The sequence below is a fragment of the Peromyscus eremicus genome, chromosome 8b (genome assembly GCF_949786415.1).
Source record: "Peromyscus eremicus chromosome 8b, PerEre_H2_v1, whole genome shotgun sequence".
Classification (NCBI taxonomy): Eukaryota; Metazoa; Chordata; class Mammalia; order Rodentia; family Cricetidae; genus Peromyscus; species Peromyscus eremicus.
In genome coordinates this window covers 37,503,955-37,526,422 of record NC_081424.1, presented here as the reverse complement: position 1 = coordinate 37,526,422, position 22,468 = coordinate 37,503,955, and the positions used below count along the sequence as shown (strand labels likewise).

General features: G+C 44.9%; 1 protein-coding gene across 1 annotated transcript in view; it reads right to left on the bottom strand.

Annotated features, from left to right (window-relative positions):
* The window catches only part of Arfgef3 (ARFGEF family member 3), a 114,538-nt gene that overhangs the window by 41,876 nt on the left and 50,194 nt on the right, over window positions 1–22,468 (bottom strand). The window contains exons 8-16 of the mRNA XM_059272467.1: window positions 21,234–21,338; window positions 20,065–20,398; window positions 15,536–15,648; window positions 13,713–14,611; window positions 6,239–6,405; window positions 5,390–5,555; window positions 1,331–1,438; window positions 778–993; window positions 520–630 (exon numbers count right to left, since the gene is read on the bottom strand). Of these exons, the coding sequence (XP_059128450.1) occupies window positions 520–630; window positions 778–993; window positions 1,331–1,438; window positions 5,390–5,555; window positions 6,239–6,405; window positions 13,713–14,611; window positions 15,536–15,648; window positions 20,065–20,398; window positions 21,234–21,338 (2,219 nt within the window). The remainder of the gene's footprint in view (window positions 1–519; window positions 631–777; window positions 994–1,330; window positions 1,439–5,389; window positions 5,556–6,238; window positions 6,406–13,712; window positions 14,612–15,535; window positions 15,649–20,064; window positions 20,399–21,233; window positions 21,339–22,468) is intronic.

Here is a 22,468-nt window from a genome sequence, read left to right as displayed (position 1 = left end):
TAGCCATTAGGAAAGACATTTTCTTTTCCTTGTGTCTGGAAGCTCATCAGCTTCACCGACCCTTCCCTGTGTCCACAAAGCTCAGGTTTTCCTGCGTGAAGTTTCTCTGGACCCCCTTTTATGGATTCTATTTGATTTTTCACCCTCAGAACAATGGCCAATTTGCCATCCCTGCTGTAAGCTGAGGGGTCTCCCATGTGCACTAGGAGCCTGGTGACGACCAACCCAGGAGTTGGCTCAACCAGGTGGGCCCCTGGCACTCTTGCTAGCAGCCAACTGTACTTTCTCTGTTACTAGTATCCAGTATGACTTTCTTGTTGAGAAAGAGACACTATCAGCGCTAGGGATGTTCCCTCACCCTAAACAGACTCAAGCCTGTGGCCCAGTGGGGCTCCTGACTAGTGACGATCACCTCCTGGGCATCACACATAGAATGGGGACCAGTCTCCAGTGGTCTAGGTGGATGTGTGCACAGCACAACGAAGGCACCAGGAAGATCTTGCCTAAAGCTGTTGTTACCTTGTGCTATGGCATCACCGGGCTCCTGGACTTCCCTCTCTTCTTTCTCTTCCTGGACACAGGAAGCGGCTGCCATCTGGGCAAGAGCTGAAGCGCAATTAGCAGCGACCCCTTCAGAAGAGACAAACAGCTACCCCTTAACTGAGTATGTTCTGCAGATACATACCGGAAGAACCCCTCCTACATGAGGACTTCCCTGGTGAGTTCTGCAGGGACCTTCCCTCAGGCCAAGGCTCAGGGGTTCCCCCCGACATGTACCTAGCGCACAGCTCAGTCGTGCGGCTTTCCGAAGCCCATCGAGGCTCATGCAGATGGCATCCCGTTCCTTCTGGTTCTGCTCTTTGATGCCCTCAGCTCCTAGGATGAAGGCCAGCCCCTTGGAGCTTCCTGCCATTCGACCAGTCAAGGGAGTTGACAGCGTATCAATCAGGTTCTTCCAGCAGCCAACCAAGATATAACGCGCAAAGGCCACACCTATAAGAGGAGGGGGGGGACCCAGGTCACTTTCTAGAGACTAAAGAATGACAAAGGGTCTGGGGTGCTCCAGGCCTCGGATGGGCATTTTTGACTTGCATATAATTCTACGACAGGAAATACAATGTGTTAGAGTGTGTTGGCTCAGGTTTCACACAGTGGTCATGAATAATGAATGAGACACATCACTATCTCAGCTGGGCAATTTTCATTAGCCACCTTTCCCCCCAAGACAAAGTCATCATTTATTTAAGCCACCATGTAACAATTTGATTTCTGGTAACATGTGTAATGTGTGTTCATGTTAAACGCAAGGTTGACGGTCTTACGGTCTTACCTGCTACCGTGGAGTCATCAATTCTCCTGCTCTGGGTGAAAGGCGACTCCATGGAAGCGGACGCCATCAGCTGGCCTCCAATGGCACTGCTCTCTAAGCCATCAATATCTGCCAATTCAAAGGGGAAAGTCATCCCTAAGTCTCCCCTTTTGTCAGGTGAATCAAAAACAAACAACGGCCACCATTCTATTCCTATCTTCATAGGAAAAATCCGTTGTATCTCTTATATGAGCTATAGAACCACTTTTCTGAGAACATTATAAATGTTGCTTTATTCCCTCAGTCTGTTTTCCTTCATCGTCAAAGCATTCTTTTGTATGCTGCTGCATGCTTTATGTTTGAAAATAAGGCGGCTAAACTCTGCCTCTGCCACTGCCACTGTCATAAAGCATTCACTGTTTTTCATCTTTGGATTGTCGTCTTACTCAAAATCACGGCTTTATCACGAATCCTGTGTATACAGTACCACTTCTCAAGTGCTAGACTACAAAGAATATACAACCATGCCAGGCCAGTCTTTCTCACCCAGAGCTGTTTCACTAGAACTAAGTAGAAGGAGCCTCTTTGGTCAGGTACTTTCCATTCTAATTTGAAATATACTGATGATAATACTTTACAATTTTCAAACTGTTTCAGTTAATATATTTTTCATCAGATTATGCCCAACCACACAAATCAGGAAGTGAGGGCTGTTCGTTTTTCCATTTTACAGGTAAGGAACTTAAGAATTGGGAGCAGGAGAAGGTATCATTTCTGGGTATTTGAACTAAGACCCAACTGTAAAGTAGATAGATTTCCAAAGTCAATAAGGCTAGCAAAGGACAGAATTGGATTCAGTGTTTGTGTTCTCTGATTGCAGACTAGGCCTCTCTACAACACCATGCCCCAGTTCAACATGGGCTCTAAAACTAACTCCTTCAAATTTTTGTAAGAACAAATTCCCACCTACAAAAATAGTTCCACAAACTCCTTCATATTGTGGCAGGAAGGGACGGTCTGGGGTTGAAAATCTGGGTTTCTGCTTATCTCTGAAGGAAGAGGCCTTTTAGGCCTGAGACAGGAACTCCATTCTCTGAGCCAATTCCCTCACTATAAAAGGAGCTGGTCATGGGATGCAACACATGAATTTGGACACAACTGATACAGTCAAATGAAACACAGTGGAGTGTGTGGGAAAGGGGGAATGGCATAAATTTCTTCTCAATTTGGAACTTCACCCTTGCTTGAGTAGGAGATGAGGTCAATGTATAGTGTTAAAAAGTTTCATTTTATATTGGATTCATGAAGCCTTCCAGGCAACACATCAGAAGGTCATTGTGATTTTTCAAATGAAAATGGCCCCCATGGGGAGTGACATGGGGAGTGACATTATTAGGAGGTGTGGCCTTGTTGGAGGAAGTGTGTCCCTGTGGCAATGGGCTTTGAGGTCTTATATACTCAAGCTATGCCCAGTGTGGGACAGTTCATTTCTTGTTACCTGTGGATCAAGATGTAGAACTCTCTGATTCTTCTCCAGCACCATATCTGCCTGCATGCTGCCATGCTTCTCACCATGATGATAATAATGGACTAAACCTCTGAAACTGTAAGCCAGCCCCAATTAAATGTTTTTCTTTATAAGAGTTGCTCTGGTCATGGTGTCTCTTTACAGCAATAGAAAAACCTAAGACAGTCATGCAAGGTAGAAATTTATATGGCTGCTACTATAGAAATAGGCCAGTTTTCTGGAATCAATTTGGCTTTCAGTCAATGGCCTAATGACATTACCAGAAATGATCATTTTATACAGGTTATAATAGCTCCCATGTACTGGATACATGATGAATGAACTCAGCAACTTGAAATTTATTTAAGTATAAAGTTTTCCATTTCTATGAATGGTTTGGCATGTTACCAGGAGTGGCTGATGGTGAGACTGTTGGTCATGTCTTTCCTGGTACACAATGGGAGGACCAGAAAGTTCCTACACCCTCACCTGTTGGTTCACATCTGGAATTTGCTATAAAGTTTCATGGACTATTGATTATTTTCATTTGTTATCAGTGTTTAGCCTGCATGTATAGATATGGACCAAGTGCATGCCATGCCTGGTGCCGCTGGAGGTCACAAAAAGGCATTGGATTCCCTGCAACTGAAAAGATGGTTGTGAGTTGCCATGTGGGTTCTGGGAACAGAACCTGGATCCTCTGTAAGAACAATAAGTGCTCTTAGCTGCTGAGCCATTGCTCCAGCCCTCACAGAACCTTATTTTTGTTGAATTGTTTTGAAAAGACTACGTATTGCTATCGTTATCCTAGAACTAAATAACTTTCCTATGGACAGAGTGATAGAGCTTATTCTTACATTATAGCTGATTAGCAGTAATGATGGATGAATACAGCTATTGTGGATAGTCTGTTATTCCTTTCACATCTATTGAATGACTCTTTTTATTAAACTTTGCTTAAGAGATTCATAGAGATTGCATTTGGCAGAAACCTGGTATTTAAGATCCTCAGCTGAATTCTAAGGCGCTTACACACTCCAGGCAACACTCTCTACCCTGATGAAGGGAGTTTGTGGAAACAGATGGAAACCAAGCATTGCTTATAGTAAATTAAATGAATGTCTCTTACAAATAGGAATGATTGTTTAGTGTGTGTTTATCTGTGTACATGTTCATGTGTGCGTATGTGTGTGGATGCATATATGTGTAGACATTGATGTCAGCTGTCTTCCTCGGTTCCTCTTTATTTTTTCAGAGTCTCCCACTGAAACTGGAGCTCTCCGATTCAGCTAGACTGGCTGCCAGCAAATGCCAGGGTTCCGCTGTATCCACCTCCCCAGTGCCGGAGTTACAGATGCTTATGTAGGTGCTAGGGATCAAACATAAGTCCTTGAGATGGTTGAGCCTTCTCTCCAGATCCCATGATTGATTATTTTTCAAGTGGTACAAATAGAACTGTGATTAATAAAGTACAAGGTGGTCACTTGTCTCATGATGCCAATCCTCAAGATGTGGGATCTAGACTTGCTTTTATCAATTCCATCTTGATTGTAGAAGAAAGATCCCAGAGTCAAGAAAGTGCCAGATTCTGCCATCCAGGGAGGGCCCTCATTGTTATCGCTCTACCTGGTCCCTAACTAAATAGCACCTCACCTCCAAATTCCCGATTGTTGGTTTCCACAATCTGTGGCCAGTTATCTACTTTGTTACCTTTATAAAAGCCTCAGTGTCAACCTTGGACACCATGGCGTACTTTTAATCAATAGATCCAACCTCCCAGCTATGCTATCCAGCTTTATCTGGCCCCGACCCTCTATAGTAAACAGCTTTGAGAGACAGGAGACACAACACAAAGGCATCTTGTGGAGGACCATGCCCTTCTATGTCCCATGAGAAGACAATTCAGATTAGAAGTCAATCTGGGAACAGAACCAGTTAAAAAACAAAAAGGCTTGAAGGATTAACGTATCAGGGCTTCTGATGAACATATTAAGGCTTTGAACATTGTTGGTAAGCCATGAAAAAACCATAAATATCTGTTCTTGCCCAAAATCACCCCACCCCTAGATACTAAACACACTATTCTCAACGTGTTCACTTGAAATTTGTAGTAGTTAAAGAGGATATTAAGGTTTTTGACACTGGAGACAAGGATGCTGGAAAAGCCAATGTTTGCCACTCATTTATATTCTGGGACATCCGGGAAAGGAATGCTGACAGGAAATGGGAATGAGGCCAAGTAGAAAATCAATTGCTTCATATTCCAAGTGGCCAGATCCCAGGAGTACTGAATGATGTGGGGTCTCAATTAGCACGTGAGAGCTTCCAGGAATAACTCTGGGCCCGTGTCCAGAAAACACAAGTCCATCAATGGGCCTACAGCATTACTCCAACAGCTGAGGGTGTTCTGTGCCCACGACAGAAGGAGAGCAAATGCTTGTGAAGCGCTTTCATGGCACTATCCTGCAACTGTCCCCCAAAGCCTGTTCATGCATCATGGCAATTCTAAAAGGCCCCAGAACATCAGCTTCCCCACTCCTGAGCACCCGATGACCTTGGCATGAGCCACTGACCAGTGAGCATGGTGATGAGGGGAAGGCTGTTGTCCTCAGGGCTGCCCCAGTAGCCAGCTTCACCCAGCATGTTTCTGTCGAGCACCTGGTGGTACAGCTCCTCAATCCAGGCCTGGGAGAAGACCATCAGCACGCCGCTGGTCTGCACCTGTTTCATGAACTCTTTCTGCAGAGAGGCCATGGAAGGGGACCAAATACACAGTCCCGTGAATGAACAGGTTCCCAAACTGCCCCCCTCTCACCGAACCAGAGCTTTTCATTGCGGGTAGGAGTGACAGGGAGAAAAGCTGGGGTGCAGAAGCCCCAGCTTCACACAGATGTCTTATTTGTGACATCATCTGACTTGCAGAAGGACCAGGATGCTGCATTTTACATTCTTGTATCACCTGCATGGCTATTTTCCACAGTTTCTTCTTCTTGCTGTCCCAACAGCAGCAGGGATAGAATAAGCTCTGGAAGGAGGGTATGTACCCAACTGAGACTTGACCTACACTCGCATACTGTCATCAATTAACCTTGGGAGGTAACACGTTATTCAAGAAAGAAGTGACGAGTGATTTCTTTCTGCTGATCCATGATTTAGGCTCATAAACTGACATTAAGGGAGTGGCTTCTTCAGCTAAGGGAGCCGACCAAAGGATAGTCAACCCCATCCTCATATTAAAGCCATGAGTGATCACTGGGCAAATTTCACAGCTACGCTCTCTACCCTCCAGACCTGCACAGGCATGGGTATTGCAGAGCAACAGGGCACAGAACACACTGGCCTGTTTCTCCCTCCAGGCCTGACACTCAGCTGCACAGTGGCAGCTCATCCGGGGGGAAGCCCATGCCAGAGCTTATGCTCACCATCATGCCTGGTGCCAGGGTTGGCCGCTTCCGGTAGTAGTCGCCGTGGGAGAGCTTGAGGTTGAGTAGTAGGGCATAGTGTGCCGCCGTGTACAAGCTGTCTGCATTCATCAGCATCTGGAAGCTCAGGCTGCTCCCTCCGTCAAAGCCAGGAGAGTGCATCATGCCTACAGGAAGGGATGGAGACACCCATGAGGCTGCTACAGTGTGCCAGGACCTGAAGAGTCTGATGATTCCAGCAACAGAAACTCCATTGTGCAGAACACTGTCCTATAGCGTTCATTACCAGCCAGGATGCTCACAGACCAGAAGCATACTACAGTGTATGAGGCAGGGAATGTATTCTGGAGTCAGTCTGCTTACAACTGGATCTTGAGCTGTTAATCAGCAGCAATGACTGGGGTAAAGCCCTTTGAGCCCTCTGTCACTTTCTTATGTCTCAAACTTTCCAGCTGCTTTCCATGACAACATAGTACCAGCCAACCGCATCCACCTCTCCGTCAATCTGCTTGCTGTTTCTTCCCCCTCTCACCTACACCTGCCTCCAGGCCTGTGTGCCATCTTTGCCTCTCCCTAGAATGGTCTTCCAGACCTCTGATGAGTTCTTCTTTTGATTCTTTTAGGTCTCAAGTCAGCTTCTCAGAGACCTTTCGAATCCATGGCTTCCTTCCAAGCCACAGTAACTGCTTTCTCTCCTGTATTTTGTATTGTTTTAACACTATTTATTCTGCCTAGCATTGTATTAAGAGATAGTTTACATAGGTTTAGGGGTAGGTGTGTGTGTGAGTGTGTGTACACGTAGGTGGTGTGCTAGGGACTGAAGCTAGGGTCTCACACATGCCAGATTGATGCTTTAGAGAAGCAATATCTATAGACTTCGGAAACAGGTCTCATTATGTTGCTCAGGCTGGTGTCATATTTGATCCTCCTGCCTCAGCCTCCCAGGCACTGAGATTACAGGCAACAGCCACTGTGCCAAGCTACGCATTTGTTTACAGTCTTCTCTCAGCACTCTAGTGCAAGATCCAAGAGAAGATGTGGCTATTACTTTTGTTCATTAGAGAATCTTTCGCTTACAGTAGTGCCTGTCACAGAACAGGTTCTTATAAGTCATTTGATGCATGAATAGGAATTCGCATGGCTATTATGACAACCAACTGTAGTCATTCATCTAAGGTACCCAAGGCAGCACTTAACACAAAAACATGAATGTATGGGGCCAGGTGTGGTGCCGCATGCATGTGTCTCAGCACTCAGGTGGCTAGGCAAGGAGCCTAGGTCAGCATGGGTTTCACAGTTAATCTGAGGCGAACTTGGGCAATATAAAGCTCTTGTTTAAAGAATAAAGTCAAAGTCAATGTGTTCCTCAAAAATCTAAAGACAAACTGGGCATGGCGATACACACCTTTAATCTCAGCACTGAGGAGGCAGAGGTAGGAGGATCTCTGTGAGTCCATTCAAGGCCAGCATGTTCCGGGCCAGCCAGGGCTATACAGTGAGATGTTGTCTCAACCAACCAACCAACCAACCAACCAACCAACCAACAAATATAAACAAACTAAAGAGCTAAACACAAAATGACTGTAAGAATTAGCCATTCTACCCTGCATTCTATGCTCTGAAGAGCTGAATGTATCAATGCTCATTGCAGGATTATTCACAACAGCTGAAAGGGGGGAAAAAACATGTCTAGCAAGGGACATGAGGGTCATCAATTGTGGGGAATACATCAAATGGAATATTACTCAGCCCTGTAACACAGATGAACCTTGAGAACATTCTGCTAAGTATAATAAGCTAGATGAAAATAATAAGTTATATAGTCTGCTTATACGCACTGCCTGGAATGGATAAGTTCACAGAGGTGGTAGATTAACTGGGATTGGAGGAGGAATGATGTCTAATTAGGATGATGTAAAGTTCTAGAAATGGCACTGAGGGTTACACAATACTGTGACTATAATTTGTGATACTGACTTGTACCCTTGAAATGATTAAAATACCAATGTTAATGGTATATGTTAAAAATTGAAACAAATAACAACATAATATATCAAAAACCTTATAAGGGCTGGGGAGACTGCTCATTGCGTAAAGCACTTGCTGCACAGACCTGAGGACCAGGGTTCCGATCCCCAGAACTCACTCAGAAAGCCGGGTGGGCTTGGCAGCCTGTGTATAGTCCCAGCACAGGAGAGGTGGAGATGGGGAATTCTGGAGCAAGCTGGCTAGCCATATTAGCCAAACCAGCCAGCTCTGGGCTCAGCGAGAGGCCCTGCTTCAGTATATAAGGTAGAGAGTGATTGGAGAAGACACTCCGTGTCAACCTTAGGCCTCTGCACACATGTGTACAAACATCCTCACATATATATGCATCCACAGACATATGAACACCCACATCCATATACCACATGCACTTCAGGAATACATGTTAAAGGGTAAACTATGATGTATGAATTTGTATCAATAAGCCAGTTTTTAAAAAATGAGGAGAAAAGGATGTCATGAACACAAACTTGTCATTATCTTGTTCCCACATATTTTTCCCTAAAACCCTCTGTAAAATGATATTTCATACTTAGTAGGATTTTCATTTGCCCGGCCCCTTGGCTGTTCTCAGGTTAAGTGAGAAAGCCACCAAGCAAAGAAGTCCGTCTATACACGCTCTAAGGGCAGCTCAGCCTACTAGAGTGCTGCTGCTGTGTCTCAGCTTCCAGAGAGCTCTCCGGGTGACATCACCTCATCTGCAGCTTGTACAATGCTAATTGCATTCACTTCTGCAAACATTCAGAGACTCGGTTCCTGGATGTGGGGGAAACAGTCCATCCTAAATAGGCACGTGCCAACTGCTCAAGCCCATGTACTCTTCCAATCATGTCTGAGAGGACCCCTTCCTCAAAGATGCCTCTCGTTTGAAATAGAAACTTTTTTTCACAATAACTGAGAAATGCAAATCTGCAATTACAATGTTTGTTCATAACTGTGAAGTTTACAAATGTGCTATTAAGACAATCAGGACCTGAAAATGCTCTCAAGGGTGAAACGGACTGGAGCATCAACAGCTCCTATAAGTGTATCGTTACCTCAGTAGATCCTACTCAGGCCACCCACAGGAAGGGAGCAGCCTGTTTGCTTTGCAGGGTGCTGTCAGAACACTCAGCCCTTCCAGACCACTCTGAGAGCACTTCGTGATTGTGAACACAGGAGCTGTTACATTATTTTATTCCTGCCATGTCCTTCCCCAGCTCCTCAAATTTGTGACCTCTTCTTTAATTATTATTGTTACACACATACACACACACAGTCTGCCAAGTTCACTCTGTTATCTTTAATTAATGTGTATACATGTCTGTGTATACAGTGTATGTATGTATGTATAAATGCATGTACATATGAGTGCACATGCATGTGTATGTGTGTGTGTGTGGGGGAGACATCGGATGTCATGTTCAGTAAGTCCCAATGCCCCTTCTGTTTCCATACCCTCTCCCAACACTGTGGTTATAGGTACACAGGTGGCCACAGGCAGCTTTTTACACCAATGCTGAGGATTTGAACTCGGAACTCTTATTCTGCAAGTCATCTCCCCAGCCCCAGAGGTGAATTAAAAACTGAAAATCAGACCTGAAAGAGGGGTCTGAATAGTGCATTCTTGGTGAGGATAGGCACAAGGCTGCTCAGCCCTGATGACACACGGGAACCCTCAGCATTCACAAGGTGTCTGAGGGTTTGACTGCAATTCTCTGAAAGAGAGTCCCTAAAATCCATTTCTTCCCATAATGAAGCAGAAAATGGCATTCAGAATTTGCCATTTAACTGATAAAATGAAAAGGGACATTCAAGTTTATGTCCGGGGGTGGGGGATGGGGATAATCTGTAAGTGCCTTGATCTTAGACATGGGCATTAGACAGCTGTTTTACACCAGTTACTAACTTGGCTGGGAATATGTTCTGGAAAACTGAGCACATGCTCAAGATGTTGAATGTGAATCTGCTGCTATGGAAGCCGTGCCATCAGCAGAGATGTAACAAAGCCTGAGGACGCTGCTGATAGATCTGCTTATGTCTGAAACAATTTGCTGAACTTAGTAGTGGTTGCCAGCAGTGGTCTGTCTGTCACCTGTGTGCGGGTTCATATCTGCAATCACAAACAACTGATGCATCTGAGTATAAGACAAAATGAAGACTATTCTATCCACTTAAGGAAAAGAACTGTTTTCCTGCTATACCAGATGTATTCTCTGGCGGTATCAGTCGCAAAGAAAACAACACACTGGCCGGACTTCATGAAATACTTCTGTCGTGTATAACCAATTCCTTCTCATAAGTTACTTCTTTTGACTATGCTCAATCTTTTTCAACAAGGAAAGTGCGTGTGCGACATTGATCAATTTGCCTAAAGTTATACAGATAGGAACCGGCATTCTGCACAGGGCCATGCTGCTAATGTGAGCCGACTGCACTGCACACAGCCTCTCTAGTATGTAGTGTGTGGCAGGCTCTACGCAGTTTTCTGATTGGCCTTGTTCCTGGATTACCTATTTTGTAATGATAAACTAAGGGAAGTATGACCGTTTGCATATGCTAACCACAGGGTTTGTATTTTCCAGGTTTCAATAACTATCGTCCGTCCATCTTGCCATCTGTAATGAAGATGTTCTTTACTGTCAGGGGCAGGGGCATGGACCACCTGCTTGACTGGTTGCCAGTGAACGACTGAATATAAAATCATCCCAAAAGAACTCTGGAAGCCCTTTCCATGAGATAGCGCAACATTTCCATTAAAAATCAGTATTAAATACCTGGTTTAAAACACTTAAGTCTTATAGACTATAAGAAATTAAAAATGATAAATCCTCCTCTTCTAAGCCTCAATGTTACCCCTCCCAGCAGCACTCTTTCTCATGCACATGGGAATATAGTTACTAGTAAGACAGACCACATTCTTTGTACTGCAAGGCGATGCTTCCTACAGTATATTGTAGACATCTCTTGGTACTGTCTCATTCTTTTTAATGACTGTACTGAGCACTGCATGGTTGCGTTGCTATTTATATAGCCAATGCTTGACTGGTACCCATGTATGCTGTTTCAATTGTAAAGGAGCTGATGCAATGAGATGACTGTGAGCTGTTCTGCCATGTGTTTGTGCAATGCATTCCTAAAAGAAGAATGCATATAGCTCATTATCTCCCAAATAGTTGTGAACTGTGAGCGTGCACACGGAGGACGGAGTCAATGTTGGCTACCTTCTTCTACTGCTCTCTACTTTACTTGTGGCACTCAGAGGTCACCATCTTGTCCTGAGACCAGTCTATATAGAGTCTTCAGCAATAGGGTCAGCTCAGCCAGGGCAACCATCTCAGTTGGAAGAAACCTTAGCATGTCATTCTCTGTAAACCAGAGCAGAGCGACAGAGAACATGCAGCTCCTGGGAACATGCAGCTCCTGGAACACCAAGGTGCTCTGGATGCCAGCCTCAGACTTAGCCTCTCCTTCAGTAATCACTGAGTTTCATACTATCTGTGAATACACAATACAACTGACAGAGGCATAACATACTTACTTCCTTTAGAACTCTTCACGGTATGTTCTTTTCTGAGTTCCACAAAGACATTAAAGTAAATTTGGATTACCATTTTTTTTGGGGGGGGGTGTCGAAACCATAGCTAGAACCTGACCCTGGTAACAGTATCCTTGCCTCCAGGCTTTGTATTTGCAAGGCTAGGACCTCTTCCAAAGACTGAAACTCATTCCCTGAGGGGCGATAAGAGGAGAGAGCAAGCCAGAGACACGAGAAGTCGCCTAGTTAGGAGGGGCTGCAGTGGGTGGCTCCCTGATGTCTGCAAAGATTTGCAGGATTAGCAGGACTAAGACAGATGGAGGTGTGCAGGGTGCCCCAGCTGTGCCAGAATCTTCTGGCTCCAGGCCCACAAGGACACAGGAAGAGTAATTGAGGCCCAGGTAGCTTATGAACTGGGTCAACAGGGCCCACTGGAGTTGAGGGTGGTCAGAGGGCCCTCCTTTTCAGATCTTGCATAAGCTCCCACTTGGGGTTTGACCCTGCAATGGGGACCAATTGGAAGGCATAGACTAAATTTCCTGCTAGCTAGGCAGGCTGGGGGTCTAGAGTCAGAATTGTTTTAATTTAAAGAAACAGGCTTTTGTTTGTTTGTTTGTTTAAACAGCTGAGCTTTAGACTTTACTGCTTTGTCTTTGGGGAAATTTGGTAAGTTATAAATACCCTATCATTAGCAGTCAGCTTTCCATTCAACCACAGTGAATCCCAAGACTAACCCCAAACCACTTATCTAAGGAAGAACCGCTCCCAAGCAGGTGCCTGTGACCTCTTGTCTATCTGTGGGCAGGGCTGGAGAATTCATTTGTTCCTGGGGATCCACTTAACCCAGACCCCACCTTATTCTGTTAAGGGTCAGAAAGGAACTTCTGTAGCAGTTACGGCTCAGGTCGAGTGCCATCTTAGAAAAAGCCTCGTGGTCAAGTATTCCCAAGCTCCCCCGCCATAACACCATAAGCAATTTTGCTTGAAATTGCTTTATTCATTTGCAGCTAGAGATGTTCAAGCCAGGGACACACTAGCAGTCTGAGGATAGGCGTCCTCAGGTGATGCCTGCTAAGCGACTCATTAAGAGAGCAGAGGCCAGGTGACAGGGCAGGGGAGAAAAAAGATTTGAAGCTTTTAATGTCTAAATGAATAAATAAAGATCTGTGGGTGGAAGTGGGGGAAGGGGAGGGGAAGGGAAGTCAACTGAAAACAAGAGTGTATGAAAAAGCCATGAAGAAATATGATACTTGGTAAGATGATTTAAAAAAATTAAAAACAGTAACAGAAAATGTTTGAATAGAGGTACCTTTCTGTGGTGTGAAAAGCAGCTTCCAGAAGCCATTGTTATTAAATAAAAATCCCAGTGCAGAAGGTAGACTGTCTTGCTATGAGCAATTGGCCAAAGAAGTCTCAGAGGTCTCCCAAACAATACGAGCAGGTGCCCCCTCTGTGAGCTGCTCATTAGAACTAGAGGGTACCTTGGTACCAAGTTCAGCCGGTCAGAGAACGGTCCAGGCTGTGGAGCTTTATTCTGCATCATAAACCTCCACCCACAAGTCTTCTAGTCCTTTACTCTCTTTAACGGAGGAAACCCCAGGGTTCACTAACATGCTTTAAGCCAATGGTTCTCAGCTTGTGGGTCATGACCCCTTTGGGGTTGCATATCAGATAATTTACATTATGATTTATAATAGTAGCAAAATCACAATTATGAAGTAGCAGCAAAAATGATTGTATGGTTGGGGGTCAGCACAACATGAGGAACTGTATTAAAGGGTCCCAGCATTAGGAAGGCTGAGAACCACGGCTCTGAACACTTCAGACCACAAGCAGGAAGATTATTGCCGATGAAGGCGCAAAGCTCTAAATGGTCTTGTTGCCTAATACCGCAAAAGACAGGCTACAAACCTGAGCAGAAAGTGGAGGCAAAGTTCTGAAGGGCAGAGTCCACCTCTTCCACACTGGACAGGGCTAGGAGCCGGGGAAGGAGGCCCTCAAGGGACTGCACAAACAGCCGTGCACTGTGCTGGTCAGCCTCCTGGTTCTTCAGCAGCTTGAGAGACAGAGCAGCCGTTCGCAGGGACCGATGGCCCATGTAGTCCCGAGGGGTCTGCTCTTCATCAGCCAGTGAACAGTTGTCCGACCCAATGTCCGACACGTCGGACCTACCGGAGTCCTTTTCTGCTGCCATGGAATACTGATCACAGGAGTCAAATTCTGTCCTCGATAGGTCTTGGTCGTCTACACTGAAGTTGCTCTCACTGTACCTGGATCCATAGGACCTTGTCCTGCAGTCTACTGACAGGAAGTTAGTGATGTCAGGGTAAGGGACTGTGTGGCTCCTCTGAACTACGTCGGGCTGGTCGACGGCCTCGGGTTCTGACACTTTGCTCATGGTCTCCTTGCTTTCCTGAATGGCTGGCGACTTGAGCCCGTTCTTGTGGTCCTCTGGTGTTGTCTGACCTAATTCTCCCTCCAAGGTGGTCTGGCCAGTGTCTGTGGTGACACTGATGCTGATATCTGGGCTCCTCTCATTGCCTGACTCCCACGGCGCGTGCTCGGAAGACAGCACTCGCCGCTGCCAGCGGAAGTCAGCCTCATTGATCTCCATGGAGTCGCGGCTTGACTCGGCCCCGTCCCTCAGCTCTTCGAGGCGCAGAAGCAGCAGCTGTACCTGACTCTCATTCAAGCCCTTCCCCTGGCTGAGTTCATCCAGGGCCCCGAGCAAGGTGCAGACGCAGGACACAGCAGCGTAACAGGCTTCAATGCCACCTTTGACGCAAGCCTCTGTCATACCATCCATGATGCTAAACAGTGTTCAAGACAGAAAACGGCACCCAGGCATGAAAGATCAAGAAACGCCCCTAAATATACAAGAGTTATCAGCCTGGCCAATTGCACAGTATTCCAAAGAAATAGCCTAACTTGCATAACATCAAGGGTCTAGACAAAACATGATACAAACATGCTCGAGCAGGGAAAAACTCCAGGTAAAATTCCCCACCTAAAACCATAGTCCTCTTGGTTGACTAGCTTTACTGGGTACAACTGAAAATCTAGAAGGAAATGTATCATTTTATTCAAGAACAGACACTGCAAGTTTTATTTTCGTATTATGTTCTGACCTTCAAATAGGAGAGTTGCTGTGGCTAAGAGTCATGAAGACGTTTCCATGCAAACATATTCTTACCAGGTATATGCCAATGTGATTATTGCAGACCATAGAATATTAAGTTTTCTATGGAGGCTACCACAATAGAATGCTACAGCTCATACTGTAAATTGAAAAGTTCTTCCCTTAAATAATTCCAGTGCATAATTTCTGTATGTTTCATGTGTAGATTCAGTTTTAAGCCAATCTGGCAAGTTGTGAGTACTATAAAATAAGATGTTTTATGTGGCTTGTGGGTAAATAATGAAATATGCACATTTCATTTAATGTGGACTCATCAAGTGATAAGTGTTCAGAGAAGTTGGGTACTTCAAGATAGAAAATAGCACCCAGACAGGAAAGATCAAGAAACTCCTCCAAATATATATAAGAGTTATTGGCTTGGCCAACTGCATAGTATTCAAGAGATAGTCTAACTTGTATAACATCAAGGGATCTAGACAATAAATGATACAAACATGCTCAGGGTGGGAAAAATGCCAAGCAAAGTTCCCACATGCCCTCAATCAATATTGAGTGTTGGCCAATCAATATAGACCCAAAAGGAAAATGCACATACAGTTTGAGAAGATCCAAGTGAGACTTTCTTTTGGAAATGGATCTTTTCCTTGGTTCTGACTCAGTAGAGCTTGGTCCTGCCAAGTCATACAGACGCTGTGGGCTTCCAAGTATCTTCAGAAAAAAGGAGAAAAAGAACAGATAAGTGAGTATCACAAAAATCAAAACCTAAAATACACCAAGTTTTAAAATCATGAGAGCATATAAACAATGTGTGCTTTTTTAGTGAAGGACACAAAGCAGGAGAAATGATTTCTAGGTTGAGGATCTTTTCTTGGAAATGCTTAGAATCAGAAGAATCTCTGATTTGGGATTTTATTTTTATTTTTTAATCGTATATATGCAATGAGGTATTTTCAGGGTAATTCCTGTGGTTGTCATGTCACGTTTGAATGAGAGATCATCCATAGTCTTGGGCATTTAGATTCTTGGTTCCAAATGGTGGCACTGTTTAGGTAGGTTTAGAAGGGGTGGTCTTGCTGGAGGAAGTATGTCACTGGGGGTGGGTGTTGCAAAAGTGATGTCTCATCCCTAGTACCCTGTCCCTTCCTGCCTGCAGTCTGAGCTGTGACCTCTCAGTTCTTCCCGACACTGTGACTTCTATCACCACAATCCCCTCTATGATAGACTCTTATCCATTGAAACTGTTAAGTCCGAATAACTTTTTCTTCTGTAAGTTTTCCTGGTCATGGTGTTTTATCACAGCAATCGAGAAGTAACTAATACAGGACCCAAGGTAAACAGCAAATTCATTTCACATACACCTTGTATTCTTAGCCTGAAGGTAACGTTACATGATATTTTTAAAACTTTGGTGCATGAGGGCTTTGTAGCATGGTATTTTCTACTTTGTGGCATTATGGTAGTACTGAAGAAACTTCTGCACTTCAGACTAGTGATGTTAAATGTACATTTTAATAAAATGAACTGAAGCTACAAGATACTAGGAAGCTACAAAATAAAATGCACTGTTATAACTATAGTCACCAGGCTGTACAATGGCTCTCTAGACCTTCATCACCCTAAGTCACTTAGCCTGCATCTCTCCACCCTCCATCACTGCATCCCCGGTGACCACCATTCTCTTTTCTGCTTCTCTGTGTTCAGGACTTGTAGAATCTACATATAAATGGGATCAAGAGGTACTTTCAGTACCTAGCTTATTTCTCAGTCTAATTCATCCATGTGGTTGCCAAGGATACACTTTCCTTCTTTCTTAGAATAAATCATTATTCCATCAATACTCTTTTGACTAGATTTAATTTATGTCCTCTGCGGCCGCAGTCACTGCATGCTGTGACAGTACATTGGAGATGACCCTATGTGAAATGACTGTAAGTCAAGCAGCCCCTGGAAGGTGATGGGCCACCAATTTCCCGGTTGACGTGTTCTTCCAGTGATTTTCTTCCAGTTCTTTGGTTCTGCAGTTCCTTCAAAGAGAGCTGCAGAGATGGGGATGATATGCTGAGACTCCTTATTCTTCTTTGGTAGTCATGCTTTTTTTCTTCTTTTTTCAAATAAATGCAGAAAATACAACTACAAGTAATAAGATATGCATTCTCTTTTGCAGGGATGGGGTCAATAAGGTGAGATAACATGGAGAGTTCCACAGAAAGTTATTGGAGGATTATGGAGTTGCTACATCAATTCATGAAACTTTTCTTGGGTATCTGGCAGATCCACATGATTAACTCCCAGGAGGGTAGGTTCTGTTTGCAGGATGCTCCTCTTGGTACACTTCTGACACTTCTGCACAGGTTCAAAGGCACTGAGTGTGGGAAGAAAGCTGAGGTCCAAAAACAACAAAAAGTGGTTATCTGGTTCTTTCTCTGTGTTTAAGGAGTCTGTGGCCTATTCCCTGTTCATAAGTGCTGACATCAGTTTGAAACTGTCATATGTAACATATCTACATCCAGCAGTTACAGTTACAACACATAACCTGAAATTGTGATTTTACCTGAGAACCCCGGCTGTGCAGCATTTGGGAATGTTACAAGGGCCTATGTTAGCTGTAAGTTTTACAGATTTTTATTTCGTTTAAGTGTGTGTGTGTGTGTGTGTGTGTGTGTGTGTGTGTGTGTGTCTGTCTGTGTGTCTGTGTGTCTGTCTGTCTGAGAATGTGTGGACATGTGAGTGCAGGTGCTCACTGGATTCAAAATAGGGCAACAGATTCAGACCCAACTGGAGCGCCTGTGAGTTTCTTGACATGAGGGCTGGGAACCGATCTCTGCCAAAGAAGTATGGGCTCTTAAACAATGGAGCCATCTCTCCAGGCACAAGTTCTAGATCAAAGAGAATTACTCTGTTCTGCCCTTTCCACGGTGGGAAAATCCATGTCCTTTTTATGCGTCACCAAGGCCACTGTCAACTACCAAAGTCTCTCTTCCTCTTTATTGAGCTCTCCACGTTCAACAGTCACCAAAAGACTCAGAATTTATAGTCTTGGAGCCTTCCAGAGCACGAATCCCATTGTCTGCTCTTCCAGCCAGGAGATACTGCTGGAAACAATTATTTGAAAGTTGTTTTAAAGTCCTTGGTGCCGGGCAGCGGTGGTGCATGCCTTTAATCCCAGCACTAGGGAGGCAGAGTCTGGTGGATCTCTGAGAGTTCGAGGCCAGGACAGGCACCAAAACTACACAGCGAAACTCTGTCTTGAAAAACAAAAACAACAACAACAACAAAGTCTTTGATTGTTGTAACAACCCAGAGTCACTACCTTCCCTACAGGGGCAGGGACAGCCCGTCTACCACTTCCTCCCATTTGTTGAGCTTGGGTTCTAAGGAGAGGTTCTCAGCTTACCGTGACCTAGCTGCCTAGTGTGGCTTTTTCCCACACTATTTTCTGTTTTATCTTTACTTTCTCTACTTTTCACTATTTCCAATTTATTCTGCTCTGTTTTTCCAACCATCGAGGTTGGAGAATTGGGATGTTCATTTTTAGGTGTTCTACTTTAATACAGTAGCTGAGTCTGTAGCCAACTGTACGGGGTTGCCTTCTCACAAGTTTTCATATGTAACATTCTTGTAATCATTCAGTTCTAACCGATTTATATTTCCATTTGCTGCACATCTTTACAGAAAATGTCATTTAGAGGTTACACTAAAGAATGGTTAATGAAGTTCTGTAGAATGTAGATCCCATTGCTATGACCCTCTATTTCCAGAGCGAGGTATACACCTAAGTAAGAGCTGGAATATTACTCAGAAACAGTTGCATCTCCAGGAGACCTCTTCTCTCTCTTCCACCTTTTCTTGATGGGTGACTGCATCTCTGAGGGATGGGGATTTCATTTTTCTTTGGTGTTGGGTAAGGAGCCTCATACATGCTCAGCATGTCCTGTAACACTAAGTTATACCAGTAGTCCAAAGGATAGGGCTCTGAAACCTCATTTCTCTTGAAAGCCCACCTTATCCTCTAATTCAACTTAGATAATGTATTTGAATGCCTAAATTTGTCAGGCACTTGTTAATTGCTCCAGAATCTGAAGGGGACGGGGACAGAGGGAGTAGGCTTCTCAAAGACCTCCAACAAACACACCAAAAAAGGTAAAACCTTTTTATCTTCCTGTGGTATTGGAGACCAAACCTAAGAGCCTTGTACATGCTAGGCAAAGACTCTACTACTGAGTTATAGCCCTAGACGCCCCCTCATCTCTCCCACCCCCCATTGCCCAGTGCTTTTTTTTTTTTTTGCTAACCAAGTACTGTATCACTGAATCATACCTCCAGCTTTTAAAATCTCAAGATGAGCATAAGAGCTACAGCATCTGTGATTTGGTATCCTAGCTCTGACCACTATGGACCTCTAAAGTACCACCACAAAGTAGACCAAAGGAAGGAACTTTACTTTTTTACACCTATTATTGGGCAGGAGATAGAGCCAGAAAGAGAACGTACAGTAAGAAACCCTATGTCCTCTGTGTCTTTGACAAAGAGGCACACTGTGTATGTGGCACAGGGACACAAGGGAATAATACACAAAAAGACAAGCAAACATCCTGGGTACTGAGTGTTTTGTGTGCAAAGCCTGCACATTTTGGTATCTAAGTAACCAGCTTTTCCAACTTGCCGTTTTTGTCTTATAAGCAGAAGCATTATTTTCAGAACAACCTGGCTGGAATTCATCTGCTTGGCTTCCCAGGGCAGCACTGGTCTCACCCACGACTTGGAGGCATCTCATCTGGTGTTGCCTCTGAACAGTGCCCTGGGGAAGCACCTTGGGTTAAATGTCAGAGGGAACCCACATCAATAAGATGAATCTCAGGTGTACATCTATCAGAGTTTTAACACACACATAGCTAATTACCAAAGAGTTTGGAGCCAATGAATGTCTCTAACATTTTCTTTTCTTTTCTTTTTAACCGCAACTCCCAAATAGATGCCCACCAACTTCAGAATTGTTTGTTACTGGATGCCATGTGGAAGAAGTGATGTCCCAACAAGGGATGACAGTTTAGATGCTCCTACATGTAGGACCCTGCATAGAGATTCCCGTGGGCAAACCCAAGGCATTCGCCCACCCCTCCCTACCTCTTTCATGATCTTGATGGCTTCCACACGGTGCTGGGGTGGGGGATACAGGAGCACACGGTGATAGAGGGACTGGAGCACAGGCTTCATGGAATCCACTGACCCCACTAAGCGGACGAGCTCAGCTGCAAGGTAATAGATGGTGCGGGCCACAGGTCCGCTGAGGGTAGGCGCAGTGCAAGAGCAGCCTGAGCCTCGGCCATGGTCAGACACACCAGGAGAGGCAGAGTCCGACTCCATGTTGGTGGTGGTGCTGCTGCTGTGAGCCGAGGTGATGGTTTTGTCGTGAATGGGGTTCCCCAGGATCACAATGAGAGCAGGGCAGAGGCTTTTCCTGGGAAGAGGCAGGAGGATAAATAAGCCTTACTAGAAGCCGAGTGATAAAATGTAAATGCCATCAGGAAGACAAGTAGTTGCCACAAAAATATCCAGGAAAAGCATGGGTCCCTACTCTTCCCTTCTTTTGCCTATGTTACACCCAGTATACCCAGTCTTCCTCCCTTCTCATGTTAGTGTTAGCTAGGTAAAGCGTCAAGAAAAGTATTCAAGGACCATTCGTGTGTGTGTGTGTGTGTGTGTGTGTGTGTGTGTGTGAACAAATACAGCTCAGAATGCTAAAAGACTTCCTCATCAAGTTTCATTTTACTATGGATAACCAAATTGTTTCTCATTTAAGGTGTTAGTTTCAAATCCCATACTGACACCCATCACTCACCTTCTTCCCTGTCAGTAAAACAGGATCTAGGGCCTACTGATTGGCTGCCTGCGGGGCCTTCACTTCCTGAAATCTCTGGACATGAGTAGGCAATTAGCACTCTTGTGGAGCTAGAGATAAGTTCAGGGTTAGAATTTCTTGCTCCATGTATATTCCTGATATATTTATATGCTTTTTAGAACAAACTGGGAACCCAGAAGTCGCTTGGTCTGGTCCCTTATGATCTGATTGATGTAAATGGCCTAAGAGGGCTGCTGGAAGCATATTTGTTATATTAACCATTAGTTTCTCTTTGGAATTGGGACTGATGTACATAAATAAAGCCATTCTCCTACCTCGAGGACACACACACATAGATGAAACTATCTCTAGGTCATGGGTACTGCGGAATGGGACTGAGACACAGCTACAGCAGTCCTTGGCTGGGATGGGGGCATCAGGAGTTTATGCTCACCAGATGAGGTCAGTGAAGCCCCGGTGCAGGTACATGGAGGAGGAGGAGCTGCTGAGCACGGAGAGAATGCATTCCAGGTACAGAAGCTGCAGCTGCTGGCTGTCACTGTGGAAGCACAAAGACGACGATACACAAAGGCAGGCAAAACACAAGGGAAAACGAGAGAGGTGGCATTGGGGCCGAACCCGGACAAACTTCAGGCATCACCCGAGGGGAAGCGCGGTCGGGGTCGTCGGTAGAGCTCTGCCCCTCGCACTGACGTCCTAACCCCCAGCAGCTGAGCAGGTAGTCTTCTCTGGAGCAAAGTTAAATGGGCTGCATCGGCGTGGGCCCTACTCCAACATAACAGGTGTCCCCAGAAAGAAAACCTGTGGACACTGAGGCACGCAGAGAGGGAAGGCTGGAGGAAGAGACATAGGGGGACGGCTCTCCACAAGGCAAGTGGGGAGGTGGAGGTGTGGACTAGTCCTCTGACAGTGCTCAGGAGGAACTACCCTGATCTCGACATGTCAGCCTCCAGAACAGTTAGGAGCTAACAGCTCCCCCCTCTGTGCAAGGCACCCAGCCTTTGGTTCCCCGTTACGTCAGCCCTAACCAAAGTGAGAGCGTTAGGCTGATCTGGGGAAACGAGTAAGCTTTGGAGAAAGGTTTCTGAGCTTTTGTAAAACAACTGAGCGTGAAACAGAATGACCTTATTTTATGCCCCTCACACACAGCTTGTCGTATCCGCATCTTATATCATTATAGTACAATTTCTACAGTCAGTGTACAAATGGTGAGTGACATGTTAGCCAAAACTGCATATGCCAGAGAAGCTAATTATCACTGATGCCTTCATTTTCTAAGAAACCATTTAGACTATCTTTTCTTTTCCTGTCTCTCCTGCACCATAGCTTCCTTTTATTCTTGGTGCTGGGGATTAAAGCCAGGGCCTCACACACACTAGGCAAGTACTTCAATACTGACATGACCCCTCCAGACCGCCATGTTATCTCACTAGCTAACACTTAGCTGATTCATCATCCATAGTTCTTCTTTCTTTATTAAGGAAACATGTTTTAAAATTTTTAATTTATTTGCAGGGCTATTTTGTTTGCATGCACGTCTGTGTACTATGTGTGTACTAGGTGCTCTTGGAGGCTAGAGGGTGGTGTTGGATCCCCCTGGAACTGGAGTTACAGACAGTTGTGAGCCACCATGTGGGTGCTGGGAACTAAACCCAGATCCTCCGGATG